Source organism: Corvus kubaryi, unplaced genomic scaffold, assembly GCF_017639235.1.
Source record: "Corvus kubaryi isolate FWS band 111438036 unplaced genomic scaffold, C.kubaryi_AGA036_p1.0 37385, whole genome shotgun sequence".
Taxonomy (NCBI): Eukaryota; Metazoa; Chordata; class Aves; order Passeriformes; family Corvidae; genus Corvus; species Corvus kubaryi.
Window position 1 is genome coordinate 30,486,072 of NW_024581127.1, and position 18,776 is coordinate 30,504,847.

Below are 18,776 nucleotides of genomic sequence, written 5' to 3' on the forward strand. Positions count from 1 at the left end.
TTATTCAGTAGCAGTACTCTGGGAAGCAGATGTGTTTGAAACCAAAAGGTTTTAGATGTTCTCAGCCAATTTATCCACTGCTTTGGGATAAAAATGATGGTTTTCAGATGTAGAAATGGAAGGACTGCTTTTAATGTCATTCTTCCTTTCATGTGTGCTTTCCTGGTTGCTGGTAGTGGACAAAGGTTTTTATTACTGGTTCATTTTGATCCATGTCCTAATTAACTAGAGGTGGTCAAGTACCAATCCTGATGTCTCTGGTCAGCAGCCCAGTTTCTGCTCCCTGCAATCACATCCACAGTATCTGAGTCTGAGGGTCAAGGAGATTTTTGTTGCCTTACTTCTGCTACCAGGCACAAATGCTGTGGTGCCCTGTATGCAGACTTCAGTGATACAGCTCCATGGGGTAAAAAATTCACCCTTTCCTTCTCTACCCACCATCCAGACTAATGCTAAATGATAAATTTCGCTTTTGTGAAAGGGACTATGGTTCCTCATGTCTGTTTGGTTGTTTGACTTTTTATTGTGCTTAACTGTCCCCTGTCTCCCTTTCTGAGCTTGAAGGAAAGCAAATTTTTCTCAGCGAAACACAGTTTGGGTATGATGTTCTTGATCCATTTGTAGAGTCATGAAAGTTCAGAAAATATTTTTGCACTTCACTAGGTATTAAACTGCTTCATGACCACTTCTAGTCTGTTACTTTAGGCTGAAGAAGTCCTAATTTTGAGTAAACTTCGTCACAGATCAGTTTTCTGCCTTCCTTAAAAGGGTTCCCCAAAATCTTTGTGGTAGTTGGAGGTGTTTCTCAAAGCAAAACAGTTTGTTCTTACTGATTGATTCAGTTTCTCCATGTAAAGCCTGGTGTGTCTGGGGGAGCTAAGCTGCTTCGCAGCAGGTAGGCTGCAGTGATACCTTTAGCCCTAGTTAACACTTGCTCCTTATCTAGAGTTATCCCAGTAATATCCTAGGCTGGATAGTCTGCAAGGTGAAGTGCAGCATCTTTGTACTACATCTTAAGGACTTAGGGTCCAATTTGTCTTGTGTTACTCAAATGGGTCTTAAAGATTCTCTTCACTTATCATATACCCTTGACCTTTTTATTACACCATGTATCCATGGTCTGGAAAAATGATTAGGTTTTTATTGGCCTACTGTATAAAAGCATACAACAAAAGATTTATCATGTTTTTAAGGCTTACTGTATCTGTTCTTTAGACCTTTTTGTTTCTGCAGGCACCTGAGTCTTCACAGAAGCCTGTTAACACTATGTGAAACATGCTGGGAATGATATAAGTGTAGTCATATAAAGTGCTTGTGGGGGATGTGGTGTTTTTGGCTGGGGTTAATTTTTGTGTTCCTAGTAGCCAGTGTGGGGTTGTGTTTTAGATTTGTGATGAAAGCGGTGTTGATAACACAGGGATGTTTTCATTACTGCTTAGCAGAGCTTACATGGAGACTCTACTGATGAGGAGGCTGAGGCTGGAACAAGGAGTGGGAGAAGACACAGCTGGGACAGCTGACCCCAGCTGACCCAAGAGATGTTCCAGACCATATGGCATCATGCCCACCATATAAAGCTGGGGTGAAGAAGGGAGAGAGAGGAAGTTTGGAGTGATTGTGTTTGTTTTCCCAAGTCACCATTATTATGTGTGATGGAACTCTGCTTTCCTGGGAATGTCTGAGCACCTGCCTGGGCATGGCAAGTGGTGAATGAATTCCTTGTTTTGCTTTGCTTAGGTGCATGGATTTTGCTTTACATACTATTAAACATTCTTTATCTCAATCCACGAAGTTTCTTAATTTTGCCTTGATGATTCTCTCCCACATATGCCTGGGGGAAGGGAGCACCTATGTGGGGCTCAGCTGCAAGCTGGGGTTAAACCATGACAGAATTAATGACCTCTGTGAATTTGAGGATCTCGAGCTATTAAGAACTAATAATATGGGCACTTTGGAAAGAGTGGAAGTCTCCCACAGTGGGTTTTTCTACAAGAGTCTAATACAGCATCTTACATGTAGTGATGCAGAAAGCCTGACGATGTAGCCTGTGCAGGAACGTTTTTGAATGCATCTTTGTCAAGCAACTCAATTATTATTAGGACACTAGATGTTAGAGAAGGCATTAGGCATGTTTCATTTTTGGGGGAGCTGTCTCGGTAGGGCTTTAGAGCGTTTCGGGAATTACTTCGGAAGCCGTGCCGCAGCACCGCGCGGTGCCAGGAGGGGGCGACAGCGGCCCGGCCCTGCGGGGCTCCCGGGCTCGGGTGTGGGCCCCCGGGAGAGCCGGGACCGGGGCTCCCGGGCTCGGGTGGGAGCCCCCGGGAGAGCCGGGACCGGGGCTCCCGGGATCGCGTGTGAGCGTATCGGGAGAGCCGGGACCGGGGCTCCCGGGATCTCCCCGCGGGAGAGCGGGGATCGGGATCGGGTGTCATCCCCGTGGGAGCATCGGGATTGGGGCTCCCAGGATCGGGTCTGAGCCCCTGGGGGAGCCGGGATCTGGGACCGTCGGGATAGGGCTCCTGGGAACGTTGTGAGTCCGCCGGGAGCGACTGTCAGCCCCTCGGGAGAGCGGAATCAGGGCCGCGCGGGCACATGCGGGTGCTGGGTGCCATCGGTGTTCGCCTGTCACAGCAGCTCTCGCAGCCAGATGTGTTCCGTCTGTTCTGCGTCTCCAGGCACAGGTGTGTCCCTGTCCTGCTGTAACCCCAGCCCGCAGCTCAGCCCCCGTAGCCGCTCGCTCCCTCCCCCGCGAGGGGATGGGGGAGGGAATCGGAAGCGTAAAAACTACAAAACTCCGGTTTAAGATAGAACACTTTGATAAGCAAGGTAAAAGCTGTGCACACAAGCAAAGGAAAACAAGGAATCTGTTCACCACTTCCCATGAGCTGGCAGATGTTCAGCTGTCTCCAGCAAGGCAGGATTCCATCTCGCCTGATTGTGGCTCAGGGAGACAAACGCCTCTACTTTGAGCATCCTCCCCCTTCCTTCTTTCTCCCGCTCTGAATGTCCACCTCTTCTGTCTGCCCCACACTTTGTATATCGAGGATGACACCGTATCATACACGGGGATGATTTTAAACTAAGAGGAGAAATTTAGATTAGACATTAGGAAGAAATTCTCTGTGAGTGTGCTGAGGCACTGCCATAGGTTGCCCAGAGAAGCTGTGGAAGCCCCATTCTTGGAGTGTTCAAGATCAGGTTGGATGGGGTTTGGAGCAACCTGGTCTAGGGGAAGATGTCCCTGCCCATGGCAGGGGGTATGGAACTGGATGATCTTTAAGGTTGCTTCCACTCCAAACCCTTCCATGACCTGAAGTAGCTTTGGCCTGTGGTCTTTTCTTCATGTATGCTTGTACTAGTCAGACTTCTGTCAGTCAAATTTGATAATGTTGGATGAAAATTTAAAAGAAACTTTCCCAGACTTTTAAACTTCAAGCTTTGAATATTCCTTTATTATCAGCTGATTAAATGGAGAGTACAGGGAAATTACCATAATGTTATTTATAAATTATTTATTTATAGATGCACTTATATAGTTTGCAGACCTGAAATAATAGGCCTTGTTTGGAACCCTAAGTAATAGTTCACATAGTTCAATATAAGGTTAATTAAAGATGCTGATGTGTATTTCATTATGGCATAAGTGGAAAGTAGCTGGATGTGGGATCAGCTCTATAAAGAACTCTAGGCAAATTATCTTTTAGATTAATGCCCTGACAGTGGAAAACAGATGTGATTTGCTTTCTTAACTGGTAGATCATAGTTTCTTTAGACTTCAGTGGTGTGCTGAGCATTGTGCTAACATAATGTATTTTCTGCCTCTGAGTAGGTTGTAGGTCCTGAAGGCACCAATCCCTTATTCCTGTTCATGTGTTCAAAGCAATGACCAAAGCTTCCAATGACTGCCTGGGCGAAGGCTGCCTGCTATGATGCCTTGCATGAGGTTGATGCTGAGTATTTATTTACTTATAAATCTGGGCAATAGCTAAAGTACTCAGCTTTCTGGATAGCCTCCTGCTTGGTCCTTTTTCTATGGAAAGCAGTGAAATGGATAAGAAATAATTGAATCCAAAGTTTCTTTCTCACTTGGATAAAGTATAAGGTAAAACTGTAGGCTTAATTCTTTAAAGTCCTTTCAGAATATTTTATACTATTGCACTGGAGTAGTAACTGACTAGAGCTCAATGCTGTAGCTTGTGTTTCAATAAATTTTTTCAGCAGTAACTATTCATGATTTCTGAGTCTGTGCAAATGATGCTCATCTTGTAGGTATGTCTTGTCAGCATCTGTTTGAGGTATTTTTTGGCTCCTCATTTGGAAGGTTTTGTTGCTGTTATCAAAGCTGAGATTTGAAGCTTTTCTGCAGAGTCATCGGAAAAGAGCTGAGTGTAGGGAACACAGAAAGCAAGCATAGTTCCTTTATTCTGGTTTAGTACCTTAAACATGGCTGTGCATACTGTTAGTAATGGATGTCAAGCTATGCTGTAATAAAACAAATGTTAGCATTATTTTTCTTTCATTTTATTGATGACTAATCAGCTGTTTGAGCTGTATCAATTATAGTCAATCAGTTTTTGATAATAACCCTTTTTCCCCATACACTATTTCATTCTCAAGACAACCATCCTGACATGAGAGAAATTTTTTACATGTACCTAATTGAAATACTAACAGAATAGTGAAAGCAATTTCAAGCTAAGCCACAAAATGAAGAAGTGAGAGCAGATGGCCCCTTCAGAAAAATAGATTAAAGAGAATAGATGCTCCTGGCCAGCTACATAGTTAATCTCATGCTTCTTGTCAAGGGGTACTGCCAATAGATAGTTATTATGCAAGAGTAAAGTAAAAGCTGTATGAATTTAGTGAAAAAAGCTTTTCTTCATTCCCAGCTCTTTCTGATAATTTAGTGTTATGTTTGTATTTTTTAAGTTACAGTTATAGCAAGTATGAATAGTAACTTATTAAATTAGTTTTGTCTTGCCTTAGAAAGGGATCCTGCAAAAAGAGTGGCTCTGGGAATGTAGTTCCATTTATGATCAACCAAGACGCATTGTAGCATTTCTGGTATTTTCTGTCTCTGTGACACACTGGTGATTGGGTCTTCAAAACCATATGTCAGATTTGGTAGAGGGATTTGTGAGTGTGTTTCTCTGTCGGCATGAGGAAGAGTTTACCTTCCCTGTGGTTAAATGTTCTTTTCAGATTTATTAGCCCATAGTCAGATTTTTCGGATCAGTGAAGCACCTTTATTTCTTGGGTGTATGCAAATTAACCCATTCCAGCCTTTTAGGTGGTTATTCTGTGTGGAGCTGGACATGTCATTCCTGTGCTTGCTCTGAGGTCAGTGAATCCAGACGGGGAAGTGAGATTTGAAACTTGGTAACATGTGAGAGTTTCTTTAGGAAGACTTCTTTATGGGTGCACAAGTATCCATTGTGACTGGTTGGGTTTCTTCTTTATCCAAAATGCACTTTTCTGCTTTGTTTCTCTCTAGCAGCAAGGAGCAATAGAAAAATCTACTATATTAATTGGTTATTGTTATCTCAGCTGTCCTTCATCTTTTAGGCACACAGACTCTAAATTTCTAAAGCAGCTGTATTTTTTAAAATGCATTGCCTTTGTCCTCTGCCACAGCTAGAAGGTAACTTCATTCTGTAATTTTGGAAAGTGGAGCATCAACATTTTCTTTCCCATATAAAAGCAATTTAAACATCACTGAATCAAGAAGTAATGGCACCTCAGGTAGTTTGCATTGGCACTTTTCTTACTGTTTCTTGGCAGACAGAAGTGATGAAGGAGCAGAAACTTGAATATATGGGGCTGTGAAGGCAGGTGGGGACAGGCAGGGCAGGTGTCTGGTTAGAAGGAGCTTCTGCAGGTTCCCAGCACTACTGTTATAAATATGACCACTTTTGTTTTTGGTGTCTCACCTTAAATGTAGGTGAACTTCCCTTGGCTGTGAATTGTTCCACTGCACTTAAATGTGTCAGCTGCCTTGTGCCTGTGACACTTCGTAGTAGTTGATTTTCTGTATATAATCTGTAGAAATGTACTGAAATCTGCTATTTAAACTATTGAATGTAGGGATTACTCCCCTAAGAAAGTTCATAACAGACACGCAGTCCGTCACTGGGAAAAAGTTGTGTTCAGTGAAAGTTGGCATTTTGAAATTAGCTGGATTAAAACTAAAACAGTAACATGTCTAAAGTTAATTCATCACATAACTACATGACATAATGTGGTTGCAGTAAAACTCAGGCATCACATTTTCAATTTCTATGTATGCATTTGATTTTAAACTGTCTTCAAAACAAATTAGTAAGAGAAATGAATTTGAAATATCTTGACTGCTGAGTGGTTGCACAGAACATGCTGTTTTCCTGCTTCTTACAGCTATACCATAACCATGTCTGTTGGAAAGAAACTTGGACATTTAAAAATACTTTTTACTGAAGAAAGATGCTTTTTGTAAACAAATTTACTAACCCAAAGTATAACTTACTCAGCAGGAACTCCTTAGTTCTGTTTCAGGTAAACATGAAGATACTTTCTTTAGAGAAAGGTTTTGAGTCAGAGTTGTTTCTTATGGCAAGTAAAACCATACCATAAATGCTGCTAAACCTGTAGTATATTTTAGCTTTGTAAGGTGTGTTTCAGCAAAAGCTTACTGGTATAATTTGGTAGTTGCTTCACATATTTATGCAGGTATAGAACCTGGTCTGTTTCATTTTTTTTAAGTTTGGAAAGATGAGTAGTGTTCTATTAGGTGAATGCTAGAAATACTAACTTAAGAAAAAAACCTTTCTTCGAGAGATGCCATGAAGGTTGGAAGATTACCTTCCTCAGGGAAGGTGCTACGTGGACAGGCACATGGTCTAACAGAGCAGAGGTCTATTGCAGCTGTAGATGTGGCTGCTCTCCTGCAGAAGCTGGTCTGTTGAAAGATGTTTGGTCCTTTCCTTGTGAGTTGCAGCTGGAAGGAGTCCATAAGCTGGGCTTTCAAGTTTTATAACACTTCTAGGGAAGTCTGATCTGGGTCTACAGTTTGTGAAGTGATGCAACTAATTTCATGGGAATAAGTTTAACAGCATCATATTTGGAAAAAAAAATTGAATGTTGTAGCAATATGCATTAATTCTGTGTAATATGTGTCTTCATACACAGAAGATAATTTGGATTCACCTGCTATTGAGCATGTGGAAGGGATTGTAATTAATGTTATCCCTCTGCTAGTTAATTTTTGACTTGGATGCTAAAGGTTTTTAAGATCCAATTTATGTTGAAGCTCATACATAAAATTACCATACAAATTTCTTTAAGCTGCACTTTCCCATAGGACAGTAGATATACAAGCTGCCTCTGTATATTTTCCCTGCCAAGGTACATTACTGCAACCAAGGATTGTAATGGGTGACGAAAAACCAAAGTACTGCCCACAATAGTTTTGTCAAAAGTGGTGCTTTGCCTCTTTTATCTTCCGGCAGTGCCAATGATGGCCTTCTGAAGAGATCATGAAGTGGTTTGGGTTGGAAGGACCTTAAAGGTCATCTAGTTCTGTAGTTCTGACCCCCCCCTGCTGTGGGCTGGGACACCTTCCACAGGACCAGCTTTCTCAAAGCCCATCCAACCTGGTTTTGAGATTAGAGGATTAGAGATTAGGGTTGTGTTAACCTAATCCAGGATGGTGTGCTGGAATTAGTCCCTTTTCTTTTACATGTGCCAACTAATATCTATATGTTTGTTTTCTACATCTGTAGATCAGAATGCACAAGTGCTTTAGGTTGTTACCTTCTTCATAAATATTCTGAAAGCATTTTTTTAGATTTGTGATTTTTTTTTTTTGTTTTACAGATTAATGGACAACCCATCCATGTTATGACCTGGGACATCCACCTGTTTTTGTGGTTTTGTGTTCTTTCTGTACAATATTACCTTTTCACACCTTAATTGCACATCAATAGTTTGTGCTTTAGTAAACAAAGTTTCAGACATGGAAGTCTCAGGATTCTGAGAAATTTACATCAAAGGACGAGGAGGCTTGTGTTAAAATCAGCAAGATGAGAAAATTATGAACAGTGGATTGAAACGAGATTATGAATGAAGCATATACTGTTTTCAGTGGCTGATCTTTTAGAGGCTCTAAGCAGTGATTACATTCACTTTCCTAGTTCATTTGATCAGTGCAATGCCACAGAATGTATAGATGTTTTTATCAGTTCTGGAGTAAGATTGAGGTTATACTTCTTGGTAGAGGTTATGTAGGATCAGTGGGTATGAGTTTAAGTCATAGCAGTGTCTGTTGCTAACTCTGAATTTCACTGAATTAAGTATAAGAATTTAGAAACGTTATAGATACTTGCAGTAGCTTCATCTTTCCCTAACTCTGTGTGAAATATGGACAATGACAAGTTTTTATTGGACAGAAAAAGCATTTTGGACAATGTGGTGTTCTGGGAAGCAGTGGGAAGAGCTGCCTGCTGTGTGCGTTGTCAGCCATGCAGAGTAGGGTAATGGTGGGACAATGGAAAGAGAAAACAGAAGACTACTGTACCCTGGGTCTGTCTATATCTGTTTCTCTGGATTGTCTTAGCATTCCTATGATGAATGAATAACATTAATTTCTAGCATGCTTTCAGGTAACAAATCATGGCTTTCTCTGCTCCCGTATTTCATGACAAATAAATCTTGGGCTGGGGGAAGAATTTTTAAGAACTAGTATTTTTTTAAAAGTACCAAAGATGGAACAAATCTTTTCTTAAAAAAAGTAATTTCAAAACTCTTCAGCAAAACAGCAGAAATCAAGATGCTTGCTGAAACTTGCATGAGTGCTGAGAGGAAGCATCACCAAAGTGCTGGCAGTGCTGTTCTGGTGCAGCCCAGGTGCTGGTGGCCTTTGCAAGTGCACCTTCCTGGCTGATGTTCAGCCTGTTTGAGCTTCAGGTCCTGTTCTGCAAAGCTGCTTTCTGGCTGTTTCATTTCCAGGCTGTTCTCTTTTATGAGGTTATTCCTCCACAGGCACAGGACTTAGCACTTCCCTTTGAACTGCATGAGACTGCTGTCAGCCCATTCCTCCACCTCTTTGAGGTACTTCTGAGTGTCATCACAACCCTCTGGTATTTGAATTGCTCCCAGTTTTCTGTTATGTGTGAACCTGCTTAAACTGCTCTCTGTGCCGTCAGCCAGGACATTGATGAAGATGTTAAACATCATTGAGTGTTCCACTGATGTCTGGCCCCTGGCTGGCCTGGTTGTGATGCCACTGACAGAACCCTTTGAGCCAGGCAGGTCAGTTTTCAGTCCTCCTCATGGTCCATGTCTCTATCCTGTGCCTCATCAGTCTACATGAGGATGGTGTGGGAGGCTTATCAAAAACCCTTCTTCAGATGGGGTGGACACATCAGTTCTTGTCTCATCTCATATTGTTGATGGCTCTGTTTAGTACAGTGTGACTTCCCTGCCATAAATTTGTTCGGACTGCTCTCATCTTGTCCTTCTATGCCTGGAAAAGGTGTTTACTATATCGCCTTCCAAGAGATCATGGTGAGTTTTACCATCCTGTGATGCCCCAGATCCTCCTCCCTGCTCTTGAAGATAGGACTGATATTTGCTTTGCCTCAGTCATCAGTGATGTTTCCTGATGACCATGACCTTACAAAACAGTGGCCTGTCGATGACATCAGCCAGCTCCCTCAGTATGTGTGGATGTTTCCTGAAACTTCTGCTTTAGTGATGATTTCAAGTAAATTGCGACTTACAGAAGGTGTTAGTTGTGTTTTATTGGTATTTATCAGTGGGATATGACACATTACTGAATTAAGGATTGCCAGACTGTGAGGCTCTACCCTGGCCTTCTGTTAGTGGAATGGAGGGTGCTGGCAAAGCTCTAGTTGCCTAAAAATGATTTTTAGAGAAGTAGAAGATAACACTACTTTGTCTTGCTGATGGCTACATAAATCATGCATAATGCTAAGTAAACAGCTGTACACGTATTTGTGTAACTATCAATTATACAAAACACAGCGATGTGTTTTGTTAGCACAGCTATCTTCCAGTATTAAATATGGTTTGTTTCAATCTGCTGGCCGATTTTTAGACTGCAGTCTTTGCCAGTGCCTTAAAGTGTGGTCTTTAATAGTGCTCAAGTCTGTCTGTTTTAAGGGTCAACAGCTGAATGTGCTATGGCTACTTCTTTACCGTGGCAATGGTTTAAAATGTAACATTTGTATATTAAGAACTGTAGGTTGTATCCATTTTTCGATTGAGATCTGACTTGTGCTTTTTCTTGTGAAAGTTGTCAAAGGAGCCATAGAAAGTTTGTAGTACTATGCAGTGCTATGTACATGATAAGGAAGAAAGATTATAGACCCTTCCTGATGACTCACCAAAATGTCAAGTGAAATCTTTTGTAAGAGCTACCTGGCTGTGTGTGTTTGCATAAATGAAAAAGGTGGAACAGCTGCTTGTAAAGGACTCTTGATAGAGAATATTAACTTCATTTTGCCTGAGTCATATGCTCCTAGTAGTGTAAGATGCTCTGTATACTGGATTTTATTTTTAAGTAACAGAACAAATGAGTTGACTTTTTGTGGTTAGTGGATGCCTGACGTTGCTAATTTAAAAATATTCATGCCTAAAGAAAGCTGTAAGCAATAGGTACATCATTCAGCTGATTTTAGCATTTTGTTATAAGTTATCTTCACAATGAGATAAATAATTTTCAGTGAAGTAGGTTGGGTATATGGGACTATGTCTAAGTCTATGTCTACATCTTGTTTTCTTCCAGGGCAAGACTGACTAAACATCTATTAATACCTTATACGTGATTTTGACAGTTCCTACTGTGGTACTTCCTGTATTACTGCTAGTATTAATCAGTCTAAACAAATTTTAGTGGAGTCATTTTTGATGTGAAGGTAATGGGTGTTCAATCAGTTTTTAATTGCTTAGATAAAAAAGCCCATTCAAAATATTTGTCATATTGGTGACTGAAATGTGTTTTCATGTCAGTGCAGACAGTAGTACTTAGACTGTAAAATAGAACTAATAATGCCTGTGAATGCAATTTAAATACAGATTGGTTTGAGTCCTGCAACAGGGATATTATTATTAATTTGAGGATTCTGAATGTTGTAGACATCATTCTAGCATGAACTGCTTATTTTATTGTAAATTGAAATGAGATTCATTGTCAGTTGCTTTTACAAAATTAAGGTGGCATGTGAAAGACAGTTATTCGGAATTCAACTATTGTAATAATGCACATTAGTTGAAACAAATTACTGTGGTTTTTTATGCACAATTCACTTTCTTAATGCTTTACTTTCTATGCCAGCTCAGAATTAGGACGTATTATGGATGCAAAACTTGTGATTTTTAAAAAGACTTTTTAAAGGATTAAAATGTTGGCTAAGGAGGGTAGGTGAAGTTTTCTGAGGTTCTTAAAGGAATGGAGTTGGGTGCAGTAATAGAGCAGCAGCATTAAAAATTGAAAATTCTGTTGCATTTTTTATTTGTGTTTTAGACCCATTCATGATGAGTCTAAATGTTGCCATTCCACATATATTTAGTTTCCTTATTTTAAATATTTTGACGCTGTTTTTGTTTGCTTGATTACTTTAGTTCTCTAATTTGCCTTTTTTTTTCTAATAAAGATACACTAATTAGTATTTACTTTGGAAATATCTTGGAGGGTCGAAAAGGGGATATTTGTCTAAGCATTTACTCATATCAGAAAATGTTTAGTTGCTGAACTTAATTGTGTGTGTTTCTGGGAGATTGGGATGCTACATACAGTGGAAATTGGGAAATTCTGCATTTTTTTGTGAATGTCTACACAGAGAAATTGCTTTGAAGCAAACTAGACTATGCTAGACATGTTTTAAGATACTCAAAAGTAGGAGGCTAAGGTTGCCTCTTCTGTTTAGTGCAAAAATTGGGAGGGTTGTCCAGCTTCATGCTGATCAAGAGAACAGGGAGTGAGTAGTAGATCTCTCAGAGGCTGTTGTGAGGAAATCTGTGGGGTTTATTTCAGCAAGCCTTTTGAAATGTATTAAAACCTTAGTGTGGTGATTCTAGTTCGAGTTCATGCTGTGCAGTACTGTTTTCAGCTCAAAAGATGAGAAATATTGGTTGGAGAGGTGCTGATTCAAAGAACTTTTAATCATTCCCTAGTAGGACAGGGAATAAAGGAATCCAGGGTAAAAATTGTATAATCTGAAGCAGAATCAACACCATTTTACTACAACAATAATGAGATTAAGCTCTCATCAGTTTAATCAAAACCAGACTTGTAATTGGGTTCACCATCCTGTGTTAATGTACTCTGGATTTACACAACTCATGGAAGGACTCTGGGCATTAAGTCAGCATCCGGCACAGCAGACTTCCTATGACTTGGCTCCATTGGGAAAACTGTAATTTTTTTTTTTAAGAATTGGGAAAGTTGTAATTTTTTTTTTTTTTTAAGAATAGGTATTCTTAAAATGTGTCTTCTGAGATAAATTATGGGTTTTGCCACAGTGAAAATTTTAAAATAAACAGTATGGAATGCTGATATTGTCAGTTTTTTGTCCGTTAAGGAAAAACTACTTTTTTTTCTGAAATTCTGCTACAGCTGACTTGGAGTCCCCTTTTTCCACTGGGAGCTTGTTGCTTACCAAAGCTTGAATGTGTTCCTTAAACAGGGTCTTGATAAAATGCAAACTAATAAATCAAGGTCTGTTTTATGTACTACCATCACTTTGATTTTTTCTGATGTGAAGCCAAAAGGAATCATGCTGTCAGAGGAGATGGCCATCCAGCTCAGTGTTCTGTCTCCAGAAATGGTCAATAGCAGGGATTTTTCAAGAACTAAAAGGACTGGGAAAGTATGTAAAGATACTTAGGCTTCAGTTCGATGTAAGAGCTTTCTGAATTGAGGAGGGTGTGATTTTTCTAAGTCAACTGTGAAGTCTTGAGAATTCACTGATAAATACTATTGCTATTGGGCTATGCTTCAGTATATGTTGTATGACATGCTTGACTGAGTCAGTCTAAATTTTGGTGTTTACTTAGAAATTCAATAAAATTGCCCAAATAAAGCAAAATCTATTGCTTTTATTGTATAATGTTAGTAATTTTCAAAACTACTTGATTTAGGAGTGTTTTTTAAAGGATAATGTGATTCTTAGAATATTTTCACTTTCAAAATTAATGTGGAAACTACTTCTAGTGCAATTGCAGTGCAGTTCTATCAATGCCCTGTTCTTGGAAGCCATGATCATTTGGATATCCTAGAATGGGCCTTGCATTTTTCACTTGTTCTTCCATCCCAAGTAGGAAAAAATTAGTATGAAATTATTTGGGTATAATGGGGTGTTTGGTAAAACATCTGAATCTAAGGAAATACAGTGAAAGTTTCTTAAGGATTTAAAGGTAAATTGACCTGGTTTCTGTTTTTCCTGTTCTTGTGTAAAGGAAATACTGCTTAAAGGACAAATGCAGTAATTTCTGTTTACTTTGAGTTTGACATTTGATCTTATATTTATTATATTGAATTACTGCAGACAAATAGGGCATCACTTTGCTCAGCATTTAACACAAGTATTTATATTGGCTTAGCAGAGGCAGCTGGAATCCTGGATTGTAGTTTCTCCCCAGGAAGATTAATTCTCACTGAAGAATAATGTGAAACAATTCTACTTAGTCATTATCTGATGTATCTACCACTGTTATTTGGAGAATTAACTGAGGACTAATCGTTGCTTAGATGTCTGCTATGATTAAATGTAAAGAAAAAAATCCATGCAGTTATTACTGCATGCAGTTTAAATTCCTGTTGCATTAGCTGCATCCATGGTCTGAGAACATGAGATTTTTATCTCTAGCATTATGGGAAGCTTTAATCACATGTTTATTTACTGTTAGTGATCTAGGAAATGGCATTGCTTCATATAGCTAAGCAGTGCAGAATGTAATCTAAGGATTAAGAAAAGGCAAATCATCCTATCCATTCGACCTTGAAAATCTGATTGGATTTCCTGTGTGATCGGGCATGATTTTTCCCTAATTATCTAAAGCTTGATGTATGTGAATGATATTGCAAGAGCTGTGCAGATATGGATAAAATTCTAATGCTTAGCTGTATTTCCTATTAATCTTCAATTTCAAGTGCAAAGAAATAAAAAAAGCAAAATCTGAGATAAAATGTGATCAGTGGACTCGACTTTGTTCATTCAAAACTAAAGTCTTTTACAATAGCAATGAACAGGCAGAAAGTCTTGAATCAGTTTGATTAACTTTAGACCATAACAGGAAAAAAAATTTAATCTTACTTTGTACTCCTGTGGCAGTGAGCTATGGCTGTTTGTTAGTAAAGTCATTTGTCTTTAAAACAAATGGGGAAAATGGTGATCCATTTTGCTGAGAGCTGATTTGCAGCCTCTTAACAGGTTTCAGTAGTTTCTTCAAGCAAAAGAAAGTTGTTTAAACAGTGCAAGTAAAAGAATAAAGGGTGTTTGCTTAAAATGGTCAATAAAGTATGTAGATATTTGGGGTAGGAAAACTGATTTTCTGAGTAATTAATGTGTTCCTTTTAACAATTACTTTAGCAACTTGAAGTTCAATATCTACTAGAGAAAGAAGAGAATGGTCTTTTTATGTTTTTTATTAGCTCAGAGTAGTCCCAAATTATGAACATATTTAGCATTAATCACATGGTTGCAACCAAGCCCTTCAAATAGCTAATTCAAATAACTTTTCTAAGCTAAAGTATTTAGGAAATACTATTAGCAATGTATTGATCTCTTAAGGGATTTATGCAGCTGGCTCAGCTGAAGAATGTTACTGAGGTGGAACTCTGTGCCTAACTCTTCAAGTACATTTTAACTGCGTCTGAAGTGTCTGAATGTTCCTGAAAGAACTCATTTCCAGGTGTAATATTTCTTGGCAATTTCTAGGAAGTTCCTTAAACCACTGTTGATTCATAAACTTGTGGTTCTCGTTTTCAGGTGGGCAAGGGGATTTGCAGTGTGTGCCATGCTGTGCATTTGGGAATAACAGCATATGACTCAACAAGAGAAAACAAATTTTTAGCTTTACCAGTTTATAAAAACTTGGTGGGCTTTAACATTGAAAGTACTTTTATTTTGCAAGTTTAGATTCTTCAGGAAAAAGTCATTTACTGTAACAGTAATTACAATGACTGAGGACTCCTAAATGTCTTGTATTAGGCCAGTATCAATTTAACTACCTGGGGCTCTTGGTGCATCGCTCTGTCACAAAAAATACAGCACAGTGCATTAATTGAATTTTAATATTATATAACTGTATATATAACTGTACTTTTCTGACTTTGAACAAATTTTAGTCCTAACATTTAAAATCAATATTAAATCAAATCATACCAGTTTTTTTTGTGACTGCATTTGCTTCAGTCATAAAAAATGGATGTATTTTTATTACAATTTTAATAATCAGCATTTTGTGGTGTAAAATATTGCTAAAGAGGAGCAGATTTCTGGTCAGTTTTAAGCTTTGAGTGTTTGTACTAATAGTGTAATACCAACCGCAGCCTTAAAAATTAGTGTTGTGTTCTTACTTTTAAAACATAAAAACTTCTAAGAATCTAATCTTGTTTTTCAAGAGAAATCACAGAGCTTTGTCACTCCTTGTTGTATGAGGAGCGAGGGGTGTTAGATGTATATCTGTATTTGAATGCTGTGATAGTACCATGCTTTTACATCTGAATGTGATACTTGGAAACTTTGACTTCTAAAAGATACCAGTCGATTTCTGAGTGGGAACATCACACCCTATAAAATTTTAGTCTTAATTTCACCGGGAAATAAGTTCCAAATCAAACTGATGTAACTTTACATCTGTTTAATTGCCCATAATTTCCTCGTCTATAATGTGGCATTTCCAAATTTCCATTTTTACCGGATTTTGACTATTAAAATATTCTTCATTAGCTGTTAGCTGGTGAGATAATGGTGCTGGAGGCTTTTTTTTACCGAGCATGCTGAAACAAAGGACATTCTGGAGCAAGGTTTCTTTGATAGGGATCTTCCAGAATGTTTGCATTGCTACAATCAATAGGAATCAAAAACTTCCTAGAGACTTGACAAGAAGTTTTGGAAGTACAGCTGGGGAAGACTTTTCCTTCAAGAAGCCTTCCTAGAGTCTGAGGTTTCAAACTGATAGTCTTGTTTGACTTTCTTAGTTTTCAGCCACTGTTCAGTAACTTGGGTAGATTGTGTTTACTTCCTGTTTTGTGGTAGTGAAGTTAAAACTTGCATGGAGGACAGGTTTCAGTTATTAAAAAAGAATTTGGCATCTTCATTTCTGTAGTGGAAAATGGAAATGGACGGGTATTCATTGAACAAATCTACTAACAATGCGTGGATTTTTTTCTGTAGTTAGAAATGTATTGGTTTAATTCTGTTTTTATTGGACCTTATTTCAAACTAGATTGTCTTTGAAAGTGTACTAAAGGGTGGTTTCTCCTATATTTTTGGTTGGTTTCTTTTCATTCAAGTTTTTATCTCTGTCTCCTGTTGGCATAAGATCACATTCCCATTAAAGAAACTGGGAGGTCTCGATAAATGTCCTTAACTTCTACTGGTTGAGTAGAGTGGAAGAGTGTTGTGAAGAATTAACAAGATATATGGGGATGCTTGTGGAGGACAAGTGCTAGATTCCCACAAAAGAACTTCTGTGGCACTTTTGAAATGGATTGGATTTTGGTGTGTGCCACCATGTTTAACACTGCAGCCCCCATCATGATGGACCCCATCCAGCAAATACCTCAAGCAGTGCTTCACTTTGTCTCCCAGTATGTTTCTCATGAATCCTCTCTAATGAAATGAAATCTGTAGTTTTTCATTAGCACACTGGAGAGTCAATATTTGGAGAAATTTATAATCAAGAGTCAGTTTGTGTGTATCTCTGGAATGAATAGAGTCACGCAAGCCAGGGTTTGAACTTCTAAATCCCATTCCTAATAATGTCATTGTTGGTATAACCCTAATCTCACTTTTTTGGGTATGATCTGTGTGCCTCAATTACATTCTGAAATTCTGAAAGATTAACTTGACATTTGTTCCTAAGTGCAGTGTAGAAAGCCACCGTTAAAACTGCATACTTTATTTATAGAAGTGCATATTAAACTATGCTGTGTGTTCTTTAATTTGAACATGCTCAAAGGTATCTAGGAATAATGTTCACTTCTTAAGCCATATAAAAAATGTAAGTGTTAAGTGAGTACAGTGTTTGCAATGCTTATTCAAGGTGCTGATATAAACATGAATATAAAACGGCAAAACATGCTTTACCCTATTGGCCTTGTATAACCAGTTACATGTGTTAATTACACAACATGACATATGTATGCCATACAGTATTAGCTCTGAAATTTATTTATATATATTTATTTTAGATTGTTGTATTAAACTGATAAAATAACTTTTTTCTTTAACAGAAATTGAAAAATTCCAAAAAGGGGAAGGAAAGGAAGAAGAAAAGTATATTGATGTAGTCATCAATAAGAATATGAAGTTGGGACAAAAAGTTCTGATTCCAGTAAAACAATTCCCTAAGGTAAGACAAATTTTCATATTTGATAAATTTAAGTTCTTCTAAAAGATATTTCACTAGTATCTTAACTGGTTTTTTTTATGTAACATTTAAAACTATTACCAGTCACTACTGTTGCTGTTCTGCAATCTGTTCTGTAGGAGCTCTAAGGTAGAAATTATTCTTGTTGGAATAAATGTGCAGGAAAGTGGTGCTGGTCACACAAAATAGTATGTTGAGAGCAAATAATTGAACCATATTTTTGGGATAGCAGGATCCTCCTCTTCAGACTATCAAAAGGAAAAACAAATGTTGAAGTTGAATCTGATGCCAGGCTTTGAAACTTTCTTATTGTAGCTAGAAGTGCAGCTTAAAATGCACCATTAAGGAACTAATTGTTTAAATTTTCTTCTCATCCTCCTAAGTTTCAGCCATTGTTATTCTTGAATGAATTATAGCTTGACTGCTAAATTATGCAGTCTGTTCTGGAGGGGTAGAGACTGTTTCATTAATATCTTTGCCCACCATGAATTCTTAACACTTCTTTACTGCCGAGTATTATCCTGCACTAAAATATTGCTGCCTGGAAGCATTTATGCAACATTCAGTAGGCTGTGGAACTTTATTATTTTGGTACTGCTTAAAATTTTAAGGTTAATGTTATGACAATAAAATTAGCATTTTTTTAATTTGTTTGAAATGGCTTTTTCTTCCTATTAGAAATTTCAAGACTTTCTATTCATGGAGGAAAAAATTCACCATTCTTTCCTCCTTCTGTTTAGGAAAACCTTTTATAATTTTTTTTTTTCTGCTCAGTATCAGTGTTTTTCTCACAAGCCTGTGCTGGGTGACTTGCAGGGATGTCTTTGCTGCTGTTCCAAGTTTCATGAAATACTTCTTGAGTGAATGCAAGGCTGCGCATCATGTGGGCACCTCTTCGGAACTCTGACTTAAGTTATCTTTATGACTAAGTAGAGCTATATACAAGCCTACAGACACAAAGATTGGTAAAATATAGGGGCTGCTTACTCCACAGTCAGTGTTTGTAAACAGGATGTTTTTCTTCTAAATGTTGAGATGTAGATACTTGGGCTCAGGGGCAAGAAAGGCAAAATGGCTATTAAAAAGGGAAACACTGCCCTCTGAAAGACACTTCTGCTTCTTTATCTAGTGTCTACTTTCTTTATAGGACTAAACACTGAAATTATTTAGGATAGCTAGTA

General features: G+C 38.3%; 1 protein-coding gene across 3 annotated transcripts in view; it reads left to right on the top strand.

The window, feature by feature from the left end:
- The window catches only part of KHDRBS3 (KH RNA binding domain containing, signal transduction associated 3), a 91,924-nt gene that overhangs the window by 8,784 nt on the left and 64,364 nt on the right, over positions 1-18,776 (top strand). For all 3 annotated transcript variants that reach the window (XM_042035915.1, XM_042035916.1, XM_042035917.1), the window contains exon 2: positions 17,459-17,577. In XM_042035915.1, coding sequence (XP_041891849.1) covers positions 17,459-17,577 — 119 coding nt within the window. The remainder of the gene's footprint in view (positions 1-17,458; positions 17,578-18,776) is intronic.